This window comes from Micrasema longulum, unplaced genomic scaffold (assembly GCF_059751315.1).
Source record: "Micrasema longulum isolate JH-2025_06_02 unplaced genomic scaffold, ASM5975131v1 h1tg000710l, whole genome shotgun sequence".
Classification (NCBI taxonomy): Eukaryota; Metazoa; Arthropoda; class Insecta; order Trichoptera; family Brachycentridae; genus Micrasema; species Micrasema longulum.
The window spans coordinates 113115-140332 of NW_028277906.1; the positions used below are offsets into that span (position 1 = coordinate 113115).

At 32.2% G+C, this 27218-nt stretch overlaps 1 protein-coding gene across 1 annotated transcript in view; it reads right to left on the bottom strand.

Annotated features, from left to right (window-relative positions):
- cue (Low-density lipoprotein receptor repeat domain-containing protein cueball) overlaps positions 1–17358 on the bottom strand; it is a 49237-nt gene extending 31879 nt beyond the window's left edge. The window contains exon 1 of the mRNA XM_088229810.1: positions 17159–17358. Coding sequence (XP_088085936.1) covers positions 17159–17252 — 94 coding nt within the window. The 5' untranslated portion in view covers positions 17253–17358. The remainder of the gene's footprint in view (positions 1–17158) is intronic.
- Between the last annotated feature and the right edge of the window lie 9860 nt (positions 17359–27218).

Consider the following 27218-nt stretch of genomic DNA (forward strand, 5'->3'; position numbering starts at 1 on the left):
CATAATCTATTTACTATGCCCTGGGTATCGCAATTCCGTCTAACTTCTTGACTCCGGATTCTGCCTCTTTGGATTTTCCCTTCGATTGCCCTTTGTAGTTTCATCTCTGACGTTCTGAGCAGTTACTTAGTTTTTCTATTTAGTTTTTCTACTTGGTTTATCGTATTTTTCTTTTCTCTCTATCCTCGCCTCTATTGTATACACCATGATTGGTGTGACACACGTTTTGTAAATCCGAATTATGTTTCCAATAATCATGTGTTCATCGTACCATACGACATTTCTTAGGCATCCAGATGTTTACTAACTGAGATGGATATGTTCTCATCATCACTATGGCTGCGTCGTCTTCGTGGCATGTGATGTTAACGACCTTATTTCCCTTAGTAGATTCACCGCTTTTTTTCATTTTTAAAAGCGTTTTTTAAATATATTTATTCTGCTTGTGTAAGAAAGGGTTTTTGGCGTATATATTGTGCTATTAGATATAAAGGTGCTAACCTTGCTTTGTTTCTTTGTTGTTCTCAATATGTGTTTTTTTTAAATGTTAATATTATTTATGTCCCGAATTGAGTTGTTGCAAAATACCTGTAAAATACTTAGTATTATATGATTTATAATTTTTTAAAAATAAAAATTTTACATTTATTTATTTTATTTGCAAGTTCAACAAGGATACATAAAATACTTACAATTTTTAGGTAAGCATTGGTAACATTCTTTATACATATCCTCAATTATAAAACTCCAGCATCTTCCTAAATTATATAAAATAAGTGGGTAGCTTAATTAAATCAATTTAAGTAATAATAAAGATTGAGTTAAAGATAAGCCTAATTGAAATATCATTAATATTTAAAATATTAACTATGTGGCCAAACATTTTATTTACTAAATGTTATTAAATATTTGTATATAATATATTTTAATAATTACTTCAATGAGATACAGTAGTTAAAATCTTACATAGAAATAATAAAGGGTTGAAAGTAAATAATATTTCACGTTAGGAAAGCTTTGAAAGATAATGTTCCTTTGATCTTGATCAATAATCAAACAACCTTTCAATATAGCCCATTAAACGATGTTCCATTGCAATGATTAGCATATACCTGTTAAACTCAAGCCCCTTCATCCTCTACCTCTCTCTTTTTAAAACTATTTCTCCCACAACATCAAATATTTTCATAACCTAATCAGTGCATGTAAGGTTTTCTTATTAAAATGCATGTCTTGTTGGTTTTATATTTTTGTGCAACAACTATGGTGAAGGTGTATATTGGGTATTGCATGTTGGTTGAATTGGTGTCCTGACGAAGAGACAGGTACTTCTCGAAACCAGTAGACATAGAAATTCGGTAAGTAGTTATATACAAATATTTAATAACATTTAATATGACTTATCGATTTTTAAAGAAAAGAGAAAATAAGAAGATATTGGATGTTATTTGAAAACTAAAATTAATTTACATACACAAAATACAAGATGGGATATTTGATTTCAGAAACACAGCAATATTTTTTTGTGATAATTTACCCAATCATATGTCAATATTAACTTTTTTTCTCTAGCTTTTATGGTCTTAACATTCTCGCAGAGGGTTAAAATCTGCTATATTGTTTGTAAAAAATTGGAAGATAAAAGGTATAGTCAAGCCCAGGGCTGCTATTCTGAACGGTATATCGCCCAAAGAGATCGCTCTGTTAGCGTATATTTATAGTACGTAAAAAACGCGTTAAAAATGCGTCCTCTACGCGCGCTTTTGAATGCGCTTTTGAAAAGCGCGCGTAGAAAACGCATTTTTAACGCGTATTTGCGTTCTAAATAGAGGCTAACAGAGCGATCTCTTCGAGCGCAATTCCGTTCAGAATACCAGCCTCAGGGTGCTATTCTGAACCACTCTCGCGGCACAAGAAAACAGATATTCTCGTGTATTTTGTATGTAAATACACGAGATAATACGACCGCGAGAACGTTTAGAATACCAGCCCAGGGGCCCCGATTACAATGGGAATTAAAAATTTAGCTTCAATTTTATCTACAAAGTAAAATTACGTTTTCTGTATGAAAATCAGAATATACATACATTTTTTTTCTTTTAAATATGTTCAATTCTTTATTGGTTACCGAAGAAAATACTTTTAATTTTCATGCAAATATTTTCGTACACAAATATTGACTTTTCTTTATACAGTCGGAGATAACTCTATAAACTTCCCATTTTAACGCAAAAGCGCGCATAGAAAACGCATTTTAAACGCGTATTTGCGACTTAGCGTTCTAAATACACGCTAACAGAGCGACTTCTTCGGCGCAATTCCGTTCAGAATACCAGCCCTGTGGCGGAGAGTGGTTAATTTGGAAATTTTTAAATGTGACAATGTGATTTTTTGAAAATACCATATATTACCTTAAGCATAAGACCGATTGCCTTATATGTATTTAATAAAATGTATCAAAATACGCTGGAATAGGAATAACAATGTAGTGCCCAATGCACCACTGAGTGCGGATAGGAAAATGATGAGGATGATATTCTGTTTTTGATTTCATTCACATTGTTATGCAATACATATTAAAACAGTCAATTATTACTTTTAGTAAACCAATCAATGCCATATTATGTAAAGATATTTACAATATAAAATAATAATATTTTTAGTTCAGTCAAATGATACAGGAAATCTCACGAAGGTTAGTATTTTATCGCGTGTGAGATGATTAACAATTTGATATGATTTTGTTCATTATTAGATTCTTGGCTTCCATGTAAAAAGTCGAGGAAAACCAGCGATTTTCGTCGTGTTCTATTTCGGGCGCGGGAAATGAGAATGGAAACCCACGCATTGACGTTTAAAATCAGTTTTCAAGATTATCTATGGATAAGTAACTACTTCAGCAGTAGGAAGGTAAATAAGTACAAGGTTCAAACTTGACTATTCTTTTATTAAATTCTCATCTTATATGGTTCGCGGTTCGTATACACCGGGCAAAAATGATATGTATGTAAACCACATAAATAAGAATAGTCCAGAAACCGCATACGCACATCAAACAGAAGGAGACTCAACTACTCATAAATGAGTAAGTTTACGTTTTGACCTATTAGTTTATTTGTAGATGTCGCTCAGTACGCGACTCCTGATTTGAATTCAACCATGCCGTGTTGTGTCCTTTCAAAGTGTAGAAATACTGCTAGGATCTCATAGAAACAGGATGCAATCACATTTCACGTGTAATTAGCACATGAATGTGGACGTAACAAATGCATTACTTAAAAAATGAATTATTTTCCATCTCTCAGATTGTCGAAGAAATCAAAATGGACATTCAGTTAGTGTTGTCAGGATAGGTAAGTTTTTTACCCTACTTTGCTCATCTAATGAGAGAACTAATGAAAATTGGACCTCGGATTAAACAACACTGTGGTGGACATTTGACCGACATTATCTTTAAAACATCAAATATTATTTTAAATGATATAAAAATATCTGTTTTATGAAAAATAAAATTTGTTTTATATTTTAAGTTACAAAAACAAGCTACAAAAAGTGGCTTGGTGGGATTTTAGTTTTAGTAAAAAATATAACAAGTGATTTTTTTTTAAATTGTAAAAATGTATAATTATGCTATTAAATAAAAATAATAAAAAAAAAGTTCATAATTCAATTACTCTTATGAAATAACCCCTTACTTATCTACTCTGTTGTGTCAATCAATATTTCCGCGTGCACAATAAAATTATAGAGAAATGAATAGATTGCTTTTTTACTTTACATTTGTGTTATAATTAAATTTTTCGCGATCTGGCAACATCGGGTTGATCGGGTTGTGGTCCTGTGGCTAGTGTCTCGGACTCACGGACCAAAGGTCCGTGGTTCGAATCCCACTCTACCCCAACTATATTCCATTTTCTAATAGTGAGTTATTTTCAACTCGCTGAAAATGCCCCTTAAAATTAAATATTTGGGTAAATCAAAAGAACGCAAATGTTTATTAAAAAAAAAAAAAAAAAACATTACGCGGCAACATCGCGAATGCGCGCGGCGTAAGTAGAGCATAGTGGGGGGATTGTTGGACACAGTCCGATGTATTCAAATAAGATTCTACGCTCCTTCTGGACTATTCTAATATATGGTGTAAACATTGAAAATAAAAAAAACGTGAATCAATAAAATACAGTATTAGGCAGGATTTTAAATATATTTTAAAAAAGAAACAACCCGCTCTGCTCCTATCGGCCGTCGATTGGCGAATAAATTTTGCTATTAACATACTGTAAAATAAAATATTTACAACCAAAAACTTCTTTAAAAAATATATAGGTATATATAATTCGATAAAAAAGCGTAATACATTAAAAATTTTAGTTCTTTCATTTGTTACAATTATTGAAGGCAAAATTTTACGTAGAATTAAAGAAAACTATCGCATTTATGTAATCTAAAATGCTTGTATTTCTTTTTAAAAACAAAAAAATTAAAATTTATTGGAAAAAATTGTATTATAGTCCTTAAAATATAGCTTGATTAGAATGACAGCTGTCAAACTAATTTCATTAGTGATGGGAAATTACTGATCACTGATCAAATCGATTTTATCAGTTATGTCATGCAATCATAACACTCTGTTTCCGAAAATTGATATAAAAAACGAAAAAACAAACCTATTATAGTGTGTTTAACACAATTGTTCACCAAAAAATGAGACATTTATACTTTTTTCATGAAGAACATCAAACGAATAATTTTTTTATTCGATCAATTTGTCTCATCTCTAACGTTTTTGCAAAATGAGGTAACCTTGTAAGAACATCGTTAATAATTTGGTTTATTTTAGTTTTTTTTTAGCTTTAAAGCTGATTTAATATTTTAATGTTGATTTATGTTTCAAGCATAGTAATAAAAAAAAAAATTAACACGCCTTATACAAATGATTTTTCGTGTGTCAATATAAATAACTCCTTTGACGTTACTACAAAGTTATGTCTTCACTTTTTCTGACAACTGTCATTCTAGTCATGTTACATTTTAAGGACTACGTTTTTCAGAGAATCTATGTACCAAAGTTTGGCGTAAATTTTAGTTATATAAAACGTTCAAGTGTATTTTTTAACAGAAATACCTTTAAAAAATATGTTTTCATCTAATGCCTGTTTATTTAGTTGTCTAAGTAGCGCAATTAGAAAAAAACAGCGATTAAAAATGGTTAATTCGTATGATTTTCTTAATTTTTATGAGGCAATTATTGAGAAAATTAAGTGAATACATATCATTGGATAGCAGACCCTATGTGTATTCTCTTTTTCTTTAATAGTCTCTAAGAATAAACATTATCGTGTTCATCGGTTTGAATTCGAAATAAATTTAATAAAATTAAAATGCATAAAAAACGAATTTGTAATTACAATGATCAGGTTAAAACACGAGCTCATACAACACGGCTCGCAGTTAGCGTCACGTTATTTTGATCACACACGCCCGCCGAGTGCGCTTTAAAAAAAACATTACGTACAAGTATGGCGTGGTGACGTAACACGTGTCGTTTGTCCCATAGGGCACGAAACGTCTCGTTTTCAGGCAATTAAAAATACGCATATTTTGATCCATCGTAGCCGACGCGACGTAGCAATTCAAGGAAAAAATGCTTACTTGAACGTGATTTTTGACAATTACCAAGACGGTATGCTTAACGCTCGTTTGTATTTATTTACCGAGCGATTACTAAGCCGGCTCCTTTTACGTCTTAATACGTATACACAGGAAGCTGGTAAAACAGATGGAAAAAAAATATTACAACTAAATTTATTTTGTGTAGTGGCAACATTTTACGCCTAGATGCTCTTATATGTGAATAGGGCAGAATAAAGCCATATTATCTATGCATTTAGGCGTTCGTTTTCAAAACTGACAGTTATGTTGGAATTTAATTCGACTTCAAAATTTACTTATTTCTCTCAAGATTTATTTAACTTATTTCTCGAAAAAAAAGCGCCAACTTCAGAACTATTAAAAATGTTAATAAATCGTAGTTAAAAGAAAAATTGCTCAGTGGAATAAATTTTTTGTTACTTTTAAGGCGTAGATATGCGTATCGAGAGCTACTAGACCCGTCTGTATAGACCGATGCACTTACATCAAAATTAAAGGTGGGGGGTCGGTAGTGTATCTTCGTAATCGCTCGGAAGATTTATCTTCAACTATGTCATAATTAAAATATGCTACTTTACCCTTGTTACATATCGACGTATTTACCCAAAACTTGAAGGTGGGGGGGGTCGGTAGTGTATCTTCGTAATCGCTCGAGATAATTTATCTTTAACTATTCCTTCATGGTGGAGGTATGACGTCCTTAGCTTACCATAATATAGCGGCTCTGTATTATATTATTATTAAAAATACAAGGTATTTTTAAGGTTACGTTTTAATAACAAATAAATAAAATGCAAGCATCACCTTCGAGAAGCATTTAAGACAAACGAAAAATACGTCACATGATATTATACATGTTTCTTTGGGTGTTAAGATGTTTATTTATTCAAATTAATATTTTTTGCGTTATTGCTCAAGAACGCAACATTCGAGCACCAAACAACAAGATATGGAACAAATGTTTTAATTTAGTAATAAATAAAAAAAGTCGTGTTAAGGTCGACCAATAAATTATGCAGCAAACGTGTCTCCATATTAATTCGTATGTTAAATATTATAACAAAAAACTTAAATTTATTATAACAAGATTTTAACCTTTTTTTAAAACAATTCAGCAGGACTTAAATTTTAAGACTATTGTGTAAATATTTTTGAAAAAAAAATCTTTGTCTCTGTTGTGGTATTGGTGTGTCCTCAGTTAAGCTGTAGATTTTCATCGACTGAAGGAAAAATCTCAGAATGCAATATTCAGAAATTAATCGAATAAAGTGCCGCCCCAAAACTGGACAAACTGCTCGTGTGCAGACGAGACAGAAGAATACGTGTCATTTGTGGGTCAAGTTTCATTTTGAAATTTAATTATTCAACTACTTCCACGGTTGTTGATTGACTATTGAGATAACTTAATCATCTTTCGCCTATTTCCGGTACAATTTGGATCAAAGACCTCCCGTAAACACCTTGCTCGACCAAGGTACGAAAAATATGCGGTGAAGATTTATTGAACGGAAAATATTTTCCGGATATAAAACGATATTTTAAACTTTAATAATTAAGTACGTTACCCTGGCAGAACAGCAACAAAAAAGAAAAGAATGACAATAATAAAGAAACATGTTTATTCATGCACGGATATTAATTTGCGAGAGCAATGTCGGTCGTAATTTAAATAAGAAGGCATCTAAAATTCCATGATCATTTTAATTTATTGGTAAATGAGGAAGTTCAGTGGTTTTTTATTTATTTTAATTTGTTAATAGACTATTAAACTAAGTCAAAAATATATTTTTTAAATTTTTATATGTCGTACTATCAGCGCTACGATTTTTTAAAGTTTTGTATTTCTGAAATAACTCCGCGTGTAACGTCAGAGGTTCATTTCCGCTTATTCTCATTCAGTTCTTCCCATTGGGCCAGAAACGACAAGCAGACCGGAAATCTTCCATAGCTCTCAGATCATAGGTTGATTCACATGAACCAGTGACGTCATGCAAAGTAGTGCGTTTTTATCTAAATATTTTTTATTATTTTTTTCGTATATTTTCAAGAAACTTTGCCGTACAATTTAATGCTCTAATTTTTACCCCGCGCAAGAAAACATGTTTTGTATCTAATTTCCCGTAGGGCTGAAGTTCCTCATTGTGCATAAATTGAAATGCAGTAGGTACACACTCACATACCAGAAGGCGAATGAAGTAAAATACTACTACTGCTGCCATCGCGCCAATCCCGTAGGGGTAGGCCACGATAAATTACAACAGTGAACTTATCGATAAATACTCAACAGATTTAACATATTATTTCTAATATACTCGTATATACAAAATGATACGTCAATCCTCAAACCACTCTCATACACACATTCGTCTAATAATAATGTAAAAATAAATAAAATTGAGCCGGAATTTCATACTCATTATAAAACGAAATAATACAGACGAAAATGGGTACAGAGTCGTTGAAACAATAGGCTTCCTTCCCCCCTCCGGCAACTACACGTGGACCGGACCATCTTCTAGGAATTTAGCAAAAACATGTGTTTGCACATGTGCGATACTGGGACAGTGACTAGTGACTACCGAACATACGAAAGCTACCCTTCGGATATGTTTATCCGTTATGCTATCCATAGTGTTGAAATGCTTTATCCGTTTAGTTTTTTATTGTTTACTTTTTAGCACGAACACTTAACAAATTTACTATTATGCTCAATGTTTGTTTTTGTAAATTTATTGATAATTTTAAGTTGCCCGAATTTCACTCGTCCATGCACATTGTAGCTGCAAGACAATTAGTAATCTAGCTTCAATAGGTAAATGTTATCAAATATCCAAATTTAGTAAATGAGGTCTAGAATTCCAACCGTTCATGCGCTCAGTAGCTGCAAGACTTGTTGTTATCTAACTTCTATTTTTATAAATTTATTTTTTATATAATTTTTTTAAATATCACTAAATCTCTAAACTTTATTGTCAAATAAAGAATGTAAATAGGGGCTAGATTTCTTATTGTGTATGCGCTCTGTAGCTACAAGACGTGCTGTAATCTAGCTGCTGTATATCATAATTGGAGATGAGGAACAAGAATCCCAACCGTCCATGCGCTCTGTAGCTGCAAGACGTGATAGGATATTTATTTATTGTACAGCGCCCTTGAGGTGATTTTCACGGCGCTATATAAATTATCCAAATATAAATAAATAGGCAGAGATAATGGACCGCCACACACATCTATCCTGGCATAACATCTCTAGCTTCTTCCACATTCATACATATTGTCATACATGCCTTTCGGTTCTGCCTGCTTTTGACGTGATCAAACTTAAAATTTTGGTTTACCTGATCATGCCACGTCTTCCTTGGTCGTCCTCGTCTCACGTTACCGTTCATTTTCGCCGTATATCATAAGTCACTCTCCAAGCTCAAGAGTTAGTCTCTTTTTTTGGAGAGTTACAGTGATAACATTTACTAACTAACTAACTAACTAACTAACCATCACGCCATTTCCCCAGAGGGGTAGGCAGAGAGGATAGAACGCCACACCACTCTGTCCTGGCACACTTCCTTTGCTTCCTTCACATTATACATCTTCTCATGCACGCACGTCGATTAAGATATGTAAGGAATTTTAAAAAACAAGTACCTTTTATGAAATTTATTAATAAAAAAAAAGGAAATAAAAAATATCGATAAATTTACAATGGAGCATAGTAGTAAATTTGTCAAGTGTTCATGCCAAGAAGTAAGCAATAAAAAACTAAATAAATAAAGAACTGTTTCAACTCCATGGTTACAAAGGGAGATAGATGTCCGAAGAGAAGATTTTGTAGACAGGAAAGAAAAGGAATATTTTTTTTTTTAAATAAAAAAAAAACAATAAAACAAAGGGAGTTTAGGGTTCTAAGGATATGTGGTAATGTTTCTTGAAGATGGCCAGAGAAGGTGGTAGCTCATTCCTGAGTCTAGCACCTTGGAACAGAAAGGGAATAGCTGAAAAACAGTAACTTTATTTTATTACTTTATCGCGAATAACTTCACATTCCATGAATACAATGTAAAAAACGATATACGCAAATACGGATTAAAAAAACACGTGTGAATATATTTAAAACACATTCTACTACGCGTCACAAATGCAAGGTTATATTTTCAACAGATGTAAAATATAGTACGACGGTAAAAAACGGTCAGTTTTACCTACGATAACTTTAGAAAATAAACGTTTCATGTCAACTGTCAGCAACGTCGGAAATCAAACCCGGGACCGCACGCCAGGCCAGGGGCGATCCGTGCACAGAAGCGATTATTCGCAGCTTACCATTATATTTGACTAACCATAATAATGTTTTACTGTAATTTTATTTACAGAAAAACAAATAAATAATTACTATTTATTTTAAATCATTTCCACCGTTTGTATTTTTATCCCAATATTATTATTAATAAAGCGCGCCCCAGTGCCCGCGGAGAGCCAAGAAACTAGCCGATTATTCCAGCTTATTTTTTCATACAAATAAGTATACTATATTTTGAATGTCTTAACCCCAGTGCGGGTTTTTTCTCCTAGATTAAACAGATTACACAAATTATTGGAAGATTCTTGATTTGGAAAACAGTATTTTAACATTATTTCTTTGAGATAGTACTTTTGACATAAGGCCATAAATACTCTTATGCGTCATATTGCAGGACATATGGCGCTTGACGCGGCCGTTTTTAGCACTAATTATTTCTAGAACAATTCGGCCAGTTGACATTTCAATCGAATATTTAATATCGACTGAATTCGTGGTGCTATTTTTTATTTATTTTTAATGAGTTATGTATTAAAGTAATGGATAATATATAACGAAGTTATGTCGTTTGAGTTGTTTTTATGGATGAGAGTTGTTGTATCACACAGAACCACAATAAATATCAATTTATAGTATATATTCCTTACATTATATTATGTACCTTCTATGTAGGTACAAATATATTATATTTTTTACAGCTTACCTGTAAATAAAACCACCATTCGCCACTGCCACACGCTTGGTAGTCAAATACGATAACAACCGCACCGAGAGGCGAAAATAAACGTAGGTAATATTAAACGTGGTGTAATGGTCAGCGCGTTTGCCTACCATGCGAGAGGTCTCGGGTTCGATTCCCGACACGGTTGATATAAAATATTTATTCAAAAGGGTGTTTTCACACCGGAATATCTCATCGTCCCTGGACTGGTACCTGAAGCGTAAGACTGATCATCTAACATTCATGTAACAAATATGATCCAGATACGCTGCGATCGGTTTAACGATGCAGTGCCCTATGCACCATTAGGCGCAGAGAGGGGAATGATGATTATGAATATAAAATTCATATTCGAATTCCGTTCATATTTGTTTGACAATGAAGAAGGTTCAGCGTATGACGTCTCAAGTTCTCTTCCGCATCTTCTCGGTCAGTTCTGCTAAATTGTCTGTTGACGGTAAGTAAATCGGAAATCTCCCACAACTCTCTTATCATTGGTTGATTCATATGAACTAGTGACGTCGTTTAAAGTAGTTCGTCTACATAAACATATTTTTTCGTATATTCTGAAACTTTGCTGCATAATTTGACACTCGAATTTTTATCGCGCGCGAGAAAATTTTTTATGTATTCGATTTCCCGTAGGGCTGAAGTTCCTCATTGTAGTCTGCATTACTGTACAGTGTTTAACCCATCACGTAACGCAGACTAAATATAAGGGAGAAGTTAATGAATAGAAAACAGATAGCTGCTAAACCGCCGATAGGTACAGAAAAATTGGTCTATTGGTTCCACAGAAGCCGTATTCAGCAAGCGAATTGCCCTATTAATGAGTGAATTCTGACGTGCATTTGTACGGCTCCTGAGTGTGTATAAAACAGTGCATGAAATCTCGCTCTAGTATAATTATTGGGAATATTCAAACCGATCTCTGACAGTCTGGATTATATATATTTAAAGTCATTGGCTGGTTTTTTAATTTTAAATTTTATTTATTCATATTTTTCGCTCACAAACTATAATTAATAATAAAAATAATGTCACCTCACTTGGGTTTCCCGTGCCGAGGACACTTAACGATATACTTTTTTAAAATTACATTTGAGAATAAACAAAGAAGACTAACTTAAAAAACAAAGATAATTAACAAATATTCAGACAGTTTTAAAAACAAGGTATTTATGTACATCTTTGTTATTTATATTACAAAACACACAATTAAAATAACAAAAACCTAACATAAGCTATACACTTGTGGAGCAGTTGATTCAAGATTGGTATGGGCGAATGAGACAATTCATTTTACTTCTACCTAAATCCACTATCCATTTTTTCATAGCCTTTTTAAACATTTTTTCGTTATTAATTATTTTAATAGATAGTGGAAGTAGGTTATAGATTTTAATTTAATAATACTCAAAATTCCTTTGTCCGAAAGTGGTATTAGTTTGTATTTGTTTAAGTTGTTTATGTGTTGAGGATCTAGTGATTATATTATTTGTATGTGATGTATTGTGGGGGTTATGTCTTTCATTTGAGTAAGAGTAGGTTTTGAATCTATTTGGCAGTATTGTTTTAACGTATAATTGTTTTGGTGTCATAAGTTGTGATTTATGAAATATTTCTTCAGTAGGTGTCTGTATCGGTTTTAAGTGGCCACTTTACACACGGTGTTACATTCACCATTCTGCCCATGTTTGAACATCCACATTTCTTCAACTCTTCCATCTGTTGACTTACGTGAAGTAAATGAGCTGAAACCTTTATTATGTGGGTGAGATTCATCCGGCTGAACCGAATCACCTACTAGGCAATGCCTGAAAACAATTTTCCAATCTCTATACTTCTTCTTTTACCATTGCAATAAATTTAAATATGAATAACTCCCTATAGTCCTTAAAATATAGCATGATTAGAATGACAGTTGTCAGAAAAAGTGATGACATAACTTTGTAGTAACGTCAAAGGAGTTATTTATATTGACACACGAAAAATCATTTGTATCTGGCGTGTTAATTTATTTTTTTATTACAATGCTTGAAACATAAATCAACATTAATTTATAAAATCAGCTTTAAAACTAAAATAAACCTAATTATTTACGACGTTTTTACAAGGTTACATCATTTTGCAAAAACGTTAGAGATGGGACAAATTGATCAATGTAAATTGATCGAATAAAAAAATATTCGTTTGATGTTGTTCATGAAAAAAGTATAAATGTCTCATTTTTTGGTGAACAATTGTGTTAAACACACTATAATAGGCTTGTTTTTGCGTTTTTTATATCAATTTTCGGAAACAGAGTTTCATGATTGCATGAAATAACTGATAAAATCGATTTGATCAGTGATCAGTAATTTCCCATCACTAATTAAATTAGTTTGACAGCTGTCATTCTAATCAAGCTATATTTTAAGGACTATAGGGAGTTATTCATATTTAAATTATTCATATTTGCGTCTGCAAGCATTCGTACATACTTAAACATTGTTGGATTAGAGATTTTTTCGTCTGGAAAATCCAATCATATACGACTACTCACTGAACGATGAAATATTATTATCTGTGTCTAGTAAACGAGATTTGGGTATTATACTTGACACTAAACTTTCTTTTACAATTCATATTTAACATGTTATCAATAAATCCTTAAAACTTCTTGAATTTCACATCAAGAATATTGAATCAGTTCAACATAGATTTTTAAGAAAGATAGGCTGGAGGTTGGGCTTATCCAGAGACCTATATACGTATAATGAGTTAGAAACTACCTTGAATATATCTTCTCTTCAAGACCGTCGAAATAAATCCGACCTTATAGTCCTATTTAAAATTTTCAACTCACTCTTTGATGCGCCTGAACTACTGAGCTCAATAAAATTAAATATCCCAACTAGAAACCTCAGACAAACCTTACTCTTTCATACCGATATCCATAGAACTAACTATGATTTTCATTCCCCTATGCCCAGAATTCTTAGGTCTGCCAACAAACATACCAGTCTTGATTTCTTTGATAGCAAGTTGTCTTCTTTCAAACGATCACTGAATCAAATTCAATTATAAACACCTCTCTTCCGCTTCCACTCCCACAAAGTCTACTATAAACCATTGAGTCTTTCTATTTTTTTATAATAATTTTCTATGTATAAATGTGTCCATAATGCCCATTGGGCGTATATATATATAAGTATCGCGAAAACCGCTTTTCTCTATTTCAATGGTGTAGTTCGATTCAGAAGGATTATAAAAATTGGAACAGTATTTTAGTATGCTTCGGACTAGTGTATCATACAATGTAGAAACTGCAGTAGTATTATTGAAATATCTAGAGTTTGGATGTACAAATTATCGACAACACTAGTAATATGGAACTTTAACGTGAAATGTATACTTAGTCATTATAGAGAAGAGTGTCCATGAATGGGACAATCGTCTCCTAGCCAAAACTAGTCTCAAAAAATATTTTTTAAATATGCTACATCAGCACCACGATAAAAAACGTACGAACCTATAAACCCGTTGCAAGTTTTTTGCGTAAAAAAACATTTTTTTGCCGCGGTAATTTGTTTTAATTTGTGCATTTAAGTTGTATCAAGTGCACCGATTAATCTATACATTATTTGAAGTTGATTTTCTAAGTAAATTGTAAATTAAGTTTTAATAGTCACTAAAATATAACCGTATCGATTCATATTTTTTTCTATAAATAACGCATTTCCTTGAATGGGACACGTGCAGTGATCATGAATGAGATACTTCTACTTTCCTCTTATACATGATCGAAATACACCGCATGTACTTTTCCAATGGAGTGCCTAATGCACCATGGTGCCGATTGAGGTTTAATAAAAAAATACATTATATTGAAGCACGAAAAAATAATGCTTTCTTCATATCCGACAAAAAGCGTCACATATGTGATGGAGAATACTAATTAATATAGTGTTGGGCAATGGCTTTAATTCAAAATATGTAGGCATAGTCCATGAAAATCTTGGAATTTCAGGTTCTCTGGACTTTTTAAGCCAAAAATGTTTTTAAATCACTTTAATTTCTATTTCGTTTTGTTTAGTTATAACGATTGTTTAATTCTGTACCTCAGAGGCAGACGGATGCAAATCCAAACGTCAAATGTTCAACAAGAGCCTAAAGAATTTACTTTCTCTAAGTGATGTCTAAACATTTGTGGCATTGATCTGTATTTTCAGTATCTTAATACATTGGTTCTTATATTATAAGACTTACATATCTTCAAAATCAACGGACATAATCATAAACTGGATACGAAAATCGCAATGTCATTTCATCAAATTCTGAATTTGCATCCGTCTGCATCTGAGGTACAAAATGACACTATTTAAAAAACTGCGTATACAAGATATGATAGTATGGATATTACATACTATGCGATTATTTTGTTACTTAAAAAAATTTAGATATAAGTGTTTATTTTTGTCTCTTTATATCAAATGCTTCTACTGCAATTATAATTTTATTAAAAAATTGAAGTATGTACACATGAGCCAAAATTAAGTTATGTTTTTAATTATATATTTTTTAGTTTACACATTTTTTTCAACCAATCTTGTATATATGCCCGATTTAAGGTATACTATGTGCTGCCGAATTCATGGGAAGGTGTTAAGGAATGGGACATACATACTAAGACTTTTTTCAAATAGATTTTGTAGGTACTAAAAGCTTCAATTATTTGAAAACAATGTATTGCACATTTGCTACTTGAAGATTGAACAATGAAAAACCACGTTTACTTTTGATTTCGTTTAAAGAGAAAAGTTAGAGAGATTAAATAAAAAATGTCCCATTCATAGGCACTCTCCCCTATCTTGCTCGTATTATGCCGAACATTGCAATTTTCGACAAAAAAATTACGAGTATAATATTATGTATAAATAATACGTAGTCTTCTTAATAATAAATTGCATACACAATTATAATTTTAAACATCTGTAACGGAATTGACATTAAAAATATAAAAACAACTTACAAAATGACATCAATAACTAAAACTATGTAACTATAATATATCTTTTGAAGCTAATATTACTTAACAGCATATTTTTTAAATGCAATAATACATTATACAACAGACAGAAACATATTATAGCGTATTATAAATCAATCAATTCTGAATTATGTACTTAACATTATCTTGTGATTTGATTTGTCAAATGATAAAAACCGATAAATATTTTTTTAAATTAGATTATATAATCAATAATATTACGCAAAATGCTGTTGCATTATCTTTAAAGTTAAAATTTTATATTTATTTTAAAAATAAAGAAAATAAGGACAACCCTGTGCCTTCAATTTAAATGTTTTTTAGTCCGTGAGTAGGCAGTATTAAAAAAAAATAGCTGTATTCATAAATTGCAATGGCAATTTAAATATTATTTCCAAATAGTGTTTTTTAGTGAGAAATTATTAATGCGTGTATTAATATAATTCAATGACCATTATAACAGGCACGGTTCAATGTTCATATCGTATTGAGGACGAATTGATTTAGTAACACCAGCCTGAATAGCAATGGGACCAATAAAAAATAATTGATTTTTAATATTTTGTGGCATACCACACTCGATTTTGCACATATATTTTACTGGGACATTGACCATAAGCAAATTTAAACAACATGTAAAAAGGCTACCAAAATTCGATGCGCAAAAATTTGGTATATGGACCGCGGTTGTACCTTTTTAGAACGTGTCTACAAGGCAAAAAGTTTTTAAAATATCAGGTGATACAAATGATATATTTTCTACTTTCACCTTGAATTGATTTTAATATAATTTGAATACATTTTTCGTTACATTTCACAGAAACCGCAAAAGATATAAGCGTATTTTTGATGATAGGTTACTAAAATAAGGTGCAAGTCGTGTTTAAATACGCACGATTACATAAGTATTGATAAAAAGATAGCGCTGTTATCGATTTTTCTCTTGAATAATAAATTTAATTTAATTATAAGCGAAACTTCTAAATATGTTAGTAATAAAATAATATATTGCACAGAAATACAACAGATTTAACGAACAAAACGGAAAGTTTTGTACCAAAATCTACACTTACGTTACAATATCTTTCAAATATAAATTTGAAGTGATAACAACCAACGTTTTAGGATTCTTTTGGCATTATTAGACAGGTGCTTTTAATTCATGATTATATATAAATTGTGCAAATAAAAATCACCCTTCGACGAAATTTGGCGTACGTGACAGCGGGATTTTGCAGAATGGCTGTCAAAACTTCGGGAGCACGCTGGAACGGGTAGTCGATTCGAGGTGTTAGAAAATCGGTTATCGCGATAACTAACGCAAATATAAATGAAACCGAGTGTTTAAATGGTCAAGAATACAGCATATTATCGTTACATAATCTTAAATTGGCACATCAATGCGAAAGTCATACAAAAATAACGCTTGAAATAGAATACGTGAGCATTTGACACTTACCCCAAGTGTTGACAAATCCGGGGGAAACTAACACAGTGATGACACAAAAACAAAGAAACACCTGCATTGTAACTTCATGTAAAATTATGATCATAAAATAAAAGAAAACATTTAAAAGGAATTAAAACGTGTAACTAAAACCGCACGGATCGCGATACTCCCCGCTATAAACTTTCGTCCAACTCGCGCCGGCGCAAACTGGCTAACTAGCGCAAACAGTAAAATATTATATATTATGTATCTTTGGTCTATGGCGCAAACTGTTTACCAGTCCGTTTTATTTTTCAACCAACTTTTAGGGGCTCCCAACCATAGACTAACGAAATATATATATATATATATATAATACATAGTGCAGGCTTATTCTGTCACAATTTCGTTTCGTAAGTTCGTTCGTTCGTCATATCGTCGATTTAGTTTGTTTTTGTCCAACATACCATTTTTAACTAAATTGAGTCAAGTTTACAGGAGTTTTAAGAAAGTCTGAATTTATCAAATTCAAATGAAAAAAGGGTTTTTTAACGCATTTTGTATAAAGTTGTGGTCATTATTTATGCCTATTTCGTAAAAAATACTTTAAAGCTCTATTTCTGCAGATTTGTGTTTTAGTCGGTTACGTAAAAGCATTTTGAAGCAAACTTTGAGAGTACACTTAATAATGTTTTATCTTGAGAGGAAACGTGGTCTGACTTTTCTACATACAAACGTATTTTCACCCTAGGTTAATGCACTATTGATATTTACCATCGGCGTGTCTCAATAGTTTTGCTTTATTGATGAATAGTTTATTATGGGTACTAGAACCATTCAAAAACCCATAAAAAGTCCAGTTTTATCTGCGGTCTTCAGGCGCACAGGATACAAATATGATTACCATTTTTAAAATACACAAATTGTACCGATACAGAAAATTTCATTTTATTACTCTGTTTTAAAAAAATAACAAAATCAGTTGTGTTTTGAGGTGCGGAAAATGGGACAGCGAAACGTCGATTTTATGTATTTTAGTTAGGCATAAAATGTCCGAAATGCAGTGACAGGAAAACAATGTTCATATACCAAATATAACAATTCATATAACAATTTATCAAAATTCCCAGTCACCGCATATCCTCTCAATTTATGCAATACGAAACACAAAAGTAATAATGTTTATGTACATATTTAATTTTAACCAAATACAATATTTGATATCAAACTTTCGATTGTGTTCATTTACCATATATTTACGAATATGTACTCAAATCTAGCATTGCTAGATTCAGCTCGTATGAAATAAAACGAGTGTTTTGTGATTTCATATTAAGAAGCTTCTATCTATTTGATTTGTTACCTTTTGATTATTATCTCAAAATGCGCCGACTTCCAATTTCGTTCAATTTTAGTTTCAATCCTGATTCGATTTCCTCTAATTGCAAGAAAAATGAATATTTTATCAATCGTTTTTATTTTTTAAATTTTAACTGTGATTACTTAAATGTGGTTTTAATATAAAATAAATTCAACTAAAAATCATCGTAACCATCGCACCCCTGTCCGTATCCGTATAAAATTTATTTTCCTAGCGAAAAATACTCAAACACATTCAGTGTCTATTTTAAAAATATATACAGAGTTGGCAACCTCAGCTTTTTTGCACAGTACCTACTTTTACTATGTTCATTTTCCCACTCTTTTCCAAATTTACAAATCGCCAACGCCAATATAACATCGAAAATGCATTGGTTTGTTTATTCTATTGCAATGTAGATATTTAGAGATTAAACAACCCAATTGCTTTTAAAATATCGATCTACAAAACAATAAGGCCCAATGACAAACGAAATGAAAAAAACAATTTAAAGATTCATGTTTGAAACTACGTCAGTTGAAAATAAAATAAGGAAAATCGCCTTACATTCCGCATTAATTTTAATTTACATAGTGGTGTATTTTATTTTAATTACACTATCAAATCTTGTTTTTTAAGCATTATACATTTATAATTCGTTATATCACTAACATTTAATCTTCTTCTTTTTCTTTAACCTTGTTTTCTCTTCACTGCTGGAAGTGCTGAGTAAAGGCCTCTTCCAAACGTTTCCACTTCCTCCTTTGATCATTCATGTTCTACCGGTACCTTATCGAAGCAATGTCGCCGGCCCATCTTTTTGTGGCCTTTCAACACCTCTTTTGTTTTTCCCATGGTCTCCACATTATTATTCTGGGGGTTCACCTGTAATCATTTTATCTAAGCAAGTGTCCTCCCCGCTGCCTTTTTAGTTTTGCTGTGCGACCCATGATATCTACGACATTTAATAAATGTATAAAATATTAAATAAGTGAATGCCTATGTCTAAAAATAAAACTTCATTGTTAATTCAAGAAACGAGTCCTGTGTTGGTTTGGTCATGCGAATGGACAGCGAAAGAACGGCTAAAAAATGTAATATGCAAACGTTGATGGATGCAGAAAACGAGAAAGACATGGCTTCACCAAATCTAACAAATACAGTAAAACTTGGCTTAAATCAAACTCTAGTCATCCAGATTGCCAAATATCAAGAGTACTATTCTGAACCACTTTCGTGTCACGAGAAAACAGTTTTTCTCGTGTATTTTGTAGATAAATACACGAGATAATACGGCCGCAAGAGCGTTATACCAGCCCAGGATCGTTATAAAGAAATAAAAAAATAAGAGATGTTATGATAATAAACAAAAAATAGCACCGTCGGCCGGCGCATGTTTATAATATAAACATATTATGTTTGTTGAGTAGGTATGTTTTTATGTGAAAATGTCTGGTACTCATGTATCCGGATAGTTTGAGTTTTACTTTACATGTAACCACCCGCGTTGATCGCGGGGGATGCGTGCTAGACATGGCCGTGATAAGCGAAATTGTGCGATCAACGGGGGATTTTTCACGGAACTCTTTCGGATATTTTTAGCTGATTTTAATTGTATTTTAAAGCAATGCAAGTTTGATCGTTATTTAAACCAATCACACCAACCATTGCTTGCTTTAAAATCAATTTTTCCTCGCTTTTTTTTTCCTTTAAATTGATCGCACTGTAGACTCGTGCAATTTAAAATCCCCTCTTTCAACATTGAGGTATAAAACTAGAGTAAACACAAGCGTTCGAAATATGTTCCCTGAACCTGCGGCCAATTGGCATATGTTTGACGGACTTAAGTCTGTTGCGAGCGTTTACCGGCTACTTTTCTCCTCGCAATTACTAAAATGCCTATATATACGCTAAGATACTGCACAAATCAATCTGGAAAAGCGATGGTATAACCTTTCACCGGTAAGTAATGTTTTTATCGTATTCAATACTTGTTTAAAATAGCTATTTTAACATTAAAAAAACGTTTTATTAATATGTTACCAGCTATCTCCTGTCTCTGTCCTGCTCAGTTAGTGGGGCGTATAGTGAAACGATACACAAAGGTGACGCGTATGCGGGAGGGAGCGACGCGACGCGACGTGCTGAATAGAACTTACAGTAGACTGATGTAACAGTCTGTGCTTTTTACGGTACTCTTGTTTTGCTTGTCAAAGTCGACGTGATATGACGTGACGATACTTGCTTCCTCCACTGGTCATTTTTTTCCTTTGTGGACGACTTTTTAGCTCAGATTTGTATGGAGTGTTATCTCTATATATTATCTCTCAATGACCTACAACTGCACTATTTTCCCACCATTTTTTATCATTTCAATTATTTTTAGTTTATTTTCGTCACAGTGGATCTTCACAGGTCGCAGTGACGTCAGGAGCTTGCGTAGCACTGACCCCCCCTCTAATAATAAAAAGAATAAGAACGTCACTGCAATGCGAAAAATATCGCGTCATAACGAATCCGCGCTCGCCGGGTTCGCGATCAACAAAATCGATATAATTGGCGCGCGTCCATGAGAAGATGTAAAAATGTCGAGGAAGCGAGGTCAGTATCCAAAGACAAAGCAAAATGGCGTTCTATCCTCTCAACCTATCCCTACAGAAAAGGATGGTTTTTGTTTTTTGTTTATTTTATAATGTAATAAAATGAACACAAGGCGTTCGGACTGATTATTTTATTCTAAAAATAAAAAATTAAAACTCTGTAAAAAATACATTTAAGTAACTCTAATGTATAATAATGTTCCAGATTCTAGAACAAAAAGTGAAAAATTATAATTTGTCGATTAGGATTTTTGAAACTTCGAGCCAGCGAAGTATTGTTTATAAATAATAAATATTCAAATAAAAAATACGCTTCGTATAATTAGATGCAATAAATAATTTACCGATAGATTTTTCAGTCTCTATAACTATAATATGTACTTTGCATTGCGATTTTTTATTTTATTTTTAATTTTTATTTTTTCATTATCTTCGGGAGTAGACACGTCCGACATCTACTGAAAAAAGACATAACTATAGCAGAGAAACGAACCAAAAACATAAAAACTTTCTGCTTGTTGTATAGATGTCACTGTTCAAGGTCAAATAAAGCATCAAAGAATATTCATTGATAAAAATTAACTCATTCTATTGAATAAATTTACCAGATAGCATAGAATTAAGAATAGTCCAGAAGGAGCGTAGAATCATATTTGAATACATCGGACTGTGTCTAATAATTCCCCCACTATGCCTCACTTTCGCCGCGCGCATTCGTGATGCCGCCGCGTAATGTTGCACGATGGGAAAAAATATAATCATAACACAAATGTAAGGTAAGAAAAGAAATATGTTAATTTCTCTCAAATGTTATTGTGCAGGCGGAAATATTGATTGACACAACAGAGTAGATAAGTAAGGGGTCATTTAATAAGAGTAATTAAATTAATGAACTTTAAACTTAAAATATAAAACAAATTTCATTTTACATAAAACGGATATTTTTATATCATGTTAAATAATATTTGATGTTTTAAAGATAATGTCGGTCAAATGTCCACCACAGAGTTGTTTAATCCGAGGTCCAATTTTATTAGACTAGCAAAGTAGGTAAAAAATTTACTACCGTGGCAGTACTAACGAAATGTCCATTTTGTTTTCTCCGACAATCTGATAGATGGAAAAATAATTCAATTTCAAGTAATGTATTTGCTACTCACACGTTTATTTGCTAATTACACATGAAATGTGATCCCATCCAGTTTCTTTAAGATCCTAGCAGTATTTCTACATTTTAAAAGGTCAAAACACGGCATAGTTGAATTCAAATCAGGAGTTGCGTACTGAGCGACGGCTAAAAAGAAACTAATGGGTCAAAACGTAAAACTGCTCATTTATGTGTAGTTTAGTCGCCTTCTGTTTGATGCTCGTATGCGGTTTATGGACTATTCTTAATTCTATGCCAGATAGTTTATAAAAGATTTTGGACCTAGGATACAATGTCTTGTTTATCTTAAAATAAGCAATCATTTCTTTTGTTTTGTTTGACCCGGCTGATATTATCATACTTAAATATATAAAATAAAAACCCACGATAAATACAAACAAATAAGCGTCACGTAGCAATTTTTTTCGGGGAGTTTTTGCGAAATTGTTTGAATGTCAATTTCATTTCAAATTTTACCTAATACATCACCAGTAAAAATAATTATTATAATTGGAACACGAAAGTAATAATAGTTGACGATAAAGACGCCGTGACGCCCCACGCACCATTAGAAAGAAAAAGAAAACAAAAACTAATCATGTTTGAACTGAAGCAGATAAAAATATATTATTCCTGCGGAGATAAATTTTCTCAAAGAAAATAGAGCAGTTAACTGTTGTAGTCAGCATGCGTGTTCTATTTTTAAAGATAATTCAAACGCTTGAACTATTCAGGAATAAAATGCGCTCATACTCTTAGAAAAGTGCCTCCAAAAAACACGGCTGGTGGAGTTCCGATTTTTTTATTTTTTTTATTCAGTGCTATTATTTTCAGTGTCCAGGCTGATATGAAATAATACAGTTCTGTGTGTGAAATAGAACCGGAGCCCTTGACGAGTGTTTTCGACTCGATGACTGCTCTCAGTTAAAAGTCCTGAATAAGGTAATCGAGTGGAGATAAGTGCGACTCGTTGTGAAATGGTTAGGTTCGTAACGTTCGCCTGCCATTCTTGGGGTCCTGGGTTCGATTCATGGCAGGGTGGACGTTAAACGTTACGCTTGTATCACATACATGTAATTTTTAAACTTTTTTCTTATGGACCCTATTATGTATGAATAATTTTGAATTAATTTCCTCACCTTTTTAGCTCGTATTTTGTAATTTTTTAAAACTTTTTCATACTCTTTTAATTTGTATTATGTAGTCATATGTAAAATACTTAATCACATACTTTTAAGCTGTATTACGTATTTGTTATTCTTAATACCTCATGCTCTTTTACCTTGGATCATATACTCGTATTTATAAATTGTACTTTTTCATACTCATAATAGTTTCGAATATAAAATATAAGTTTGTAATAAAAAATATGTTTTGCGATTCATTAGGAATCGTAATTTTTATTCCGCTTTTGTAAATATTATTGTTTTTTTAAATATAAATACGTCTGTGAATAAATATTGTTATCTGCATGTTCCTAAATGCGTTTTTTCCAAAAACTCCTTGGATATATTCTATGAATTTACGTTTAAGTACGTAAGACTAATCATGCATCTTGTCTTTGTGTAATAGATGGTTAAAATACGCTGCATTTGGTTTACCAATGCAGTGCCCTATGCACCCCTGGGTGAAGAAAGGGGAGTTAAGATATTTGCTTTGCATCTTCTCTCATCTCATCCCACGAAATTGACGCTTAATCAATAAATTGTGCAGAAATATAAATAAAATTTTTCTCATTTGAAAATAAAAAAAGACAAATATTTGTGAATGGAAATGGTAGCATATCATATCATGATCTTGCCCCTATCCGCACCCGATGGTGCATTGGGCACCAAATGCAGCCTATTACTATAGGGTAAATATGATAACACGTGTGGCCACGCATTATCTGGTATTTTCGTACGTAGTATGTCATCCAATGAGGAAGTTCAGTGATATTTTAGTATTATTTTATTTGTCAATAGATTAAACTAAGCAAAACAATTACAAAATAATAATGACAGGATCGTATTATCAGCGATGTGATTTTTCAAAGTTTTGTGTTTCCAAAATTACTCCGCATGTGACGTTAGCAGTTCTCTTCCGCTTATTCTCGGTCAGTTCTGCCTATTGGTCCGTTCACTGTATAGTAAGTAAAACGGATATCTTTCGCAGCTCTCTTATCATTGGTTGATTCACATGAACTACTGACGTTCAAAGTAGTTCGTTTTTATAAAAACATTTTTTTTTCGTACATTTTCCAGAAACTTCGCCGTACAATGCTCTAATTTTTAGAGCGCGCAAGAAACCATTTTTTTCTTAAATTTCCCGTACGGCTGAAGTTCCTCATTGTTTGAGAAAAAAAGTATTTGAAAAAAACAGATCTTGTTGTCCGTACAAATACCAATATTCAGTTCATTAACATAAAATATAATTTTTCAAAATATTGTTTTCCCTTTTAAACAATTTACACATTATCCTTTACAACATTTAGACGTCACGACGCCGACTAGTAGTATCTATAATAAAAAAATATCCCTTAGGTTTTTTTGTCATATTTAATATTTACATGTTTTACTAAATTTATGAAAACGTAATCTTTGTTTTTAATATTACTCGTAAATATGTATGACTACGTTTAATGAATAAAATAAATAGGTATGTTTTTGTAAAAAACAAACCGCCTAGTATTGATAGAAAAAAACTATATGGATATTTTTAATGAACGCAAAATGGCGAAAAACTGATACGTCGCGCCGCCCTGGATACTTCAGACATTTATATCTCGCTTCGTTTGGGCGGGAACATCTTGTCAACGAGATATACGTTCAGTCAGTTCACTCATTTCTATTCAGTTAGTAATATGTAAACCTTCGCGAGTACGCGTACTGTGCGTGGAAATCCGAACCATTTTTTTTAAATCGAGAACCTGGCTGCATAATAATCGCACTCGAAAGCCATAAAAATTTCGAATACGTCCGAACGAATTCAAAATACGAAAGCGGGAAGCGCAAACATTTTAAAATGCAAAATGGACGTCGCGTGTGTGGTAAAATTACTATCATAGCGTTTTGTCAATAAGATAATCAGTTATTAATAAAGTGATGTAACGTAAAGTGGATTTTATCATTATAGTATTATACACTATTTTGTATACCTATAAGTATATTTTATTATCATTTCAGTTAGTTTTTGTTAATTTTTATCTCACGTGCACGTGTCTGAAAAAGACGCCGACGCGACGCGACGATCAAAAAACAAAATATTAAAGTGTGCGTTGAAGGTATTAATGTTTATATAGATAAAAGTAAAATTAAAGTGATTCGTGCGTTCTGTTATGTGTGAATTATGCATTATTTTAGTGAAAAGAGACTCAAAAATGATTACCCAGCAGTTGTGGAGTTAATAATTTGATCTGTATCAAATAACAGGTATGTAAGTTTTATACACTTTAAGATATTTGAAACCACCTTTATAATAATGCTAAAGAGTGGAAAAGTAGAAAAATATTATGATTTGACATTTTTAAAAGGTCGAGAAATTCACATGCTTATGTTACGGTTTGATTGCGTATTTTTTGCACGACATTTCTTTCTGAGAAAACTTGTTAGAAATTTGCAAATGGACGGACGGTTCTTTTCAAACATAATAAATCGTATATTTGTAAATATTGCAGTTTAGGTGAAAATGATAAATAACAATTAATGAAATAATGTATTATTATTTATTAAAAAAATGTATATAGCTTGCCAAGTAGATGATGGTATATTCCTGAACAAAATTGTCAGCGATCAGTTTGATTAATAATACTTAAAAAAAAACATTTATGCAATTTTAATTAAACTAGATACAAAACAAATTAAATGAAGAGTTCACAAATTCAACCAACCACCAGAAACCAGGAACAACTCATGCCTGTGAGCTTGCTCCGACTCGCTAGAAAACCGCTGCTGAATTTAATAAATGTCTTATTTAAATATCCGCAATAGGAACAGAGAGACAGAGACACAGTTTATAGTGACACAATCAGGAATGACCCATGCCCGTGACTTACACTGACTCGCTAGAAATCCGTCTTGAGTTGAGGCAATTGTAACGCACCCATAAACATATATATACATGCACATACATAGATAGATATATTAAAAATATAATAATATTTTTTTCAAGTACTTTTAGAAATAACTTTTTTTCTAAACATTAATATAATTTACCTACATCTTATTCAAATCTTTAATGACCTTTAGTTATGTCTGCGTAAAACGAATTTTCTTTAAAACTTTGAGGTGTGCACATTTACACAAGCTAAAATTGTAAGTTTATTGGTTCACCGACAAGCACTAATACATTAAAATAGATAATTCCACATTCGAACCTACTGTACATAGTTGTCAAAATGTTAAGATGAAAAAAATATTTTTAAAAACAGCTGTTTTTTAAAAAGTAATAGGTAGATATATCACCACCAAATAGTTTAATCAGCCACTCAATTGAGCGGCTAGGCTGCTCATTATATGCCAGCATTCAACTGAATTGCTAGGGCGATTGTTGAATGAACGTTTAACGAAAGGGTTGATCGTCGCTTAGCGTCTTTAATTTTAACACAGCAATAATAATTGTTTTATATTTAATAATATTTTGTATTGTAAAGTTAAGTTAGGTTAGGATAGGTTTGGTTAAGTTTAATAATATAAAGAAACCGTTTTTTTTAACTTCCTAATTAACTTAATAATTGATTGTTAACTTAAATTAATAAAACAAACTTTTTTTTTAAATTACATAACCCAACCTATCCTTACCAAACCCGGTGGCTTATGGTTCGGTTATCTTAGTTCATTCGACAAACGGCCTAGCCATTCAGTTGAATTCTGGCATTTAATGAACAGCCTAGCCGCTCTGTTGAGTGGCTGATTTAACTATTTGGCGGAGAGAGTCAAATTTCAAATGAATGAAATCCTTTACAGTTTGAAGATGCCTTTTAGCAGGGGAAAACGCCAATTGTAA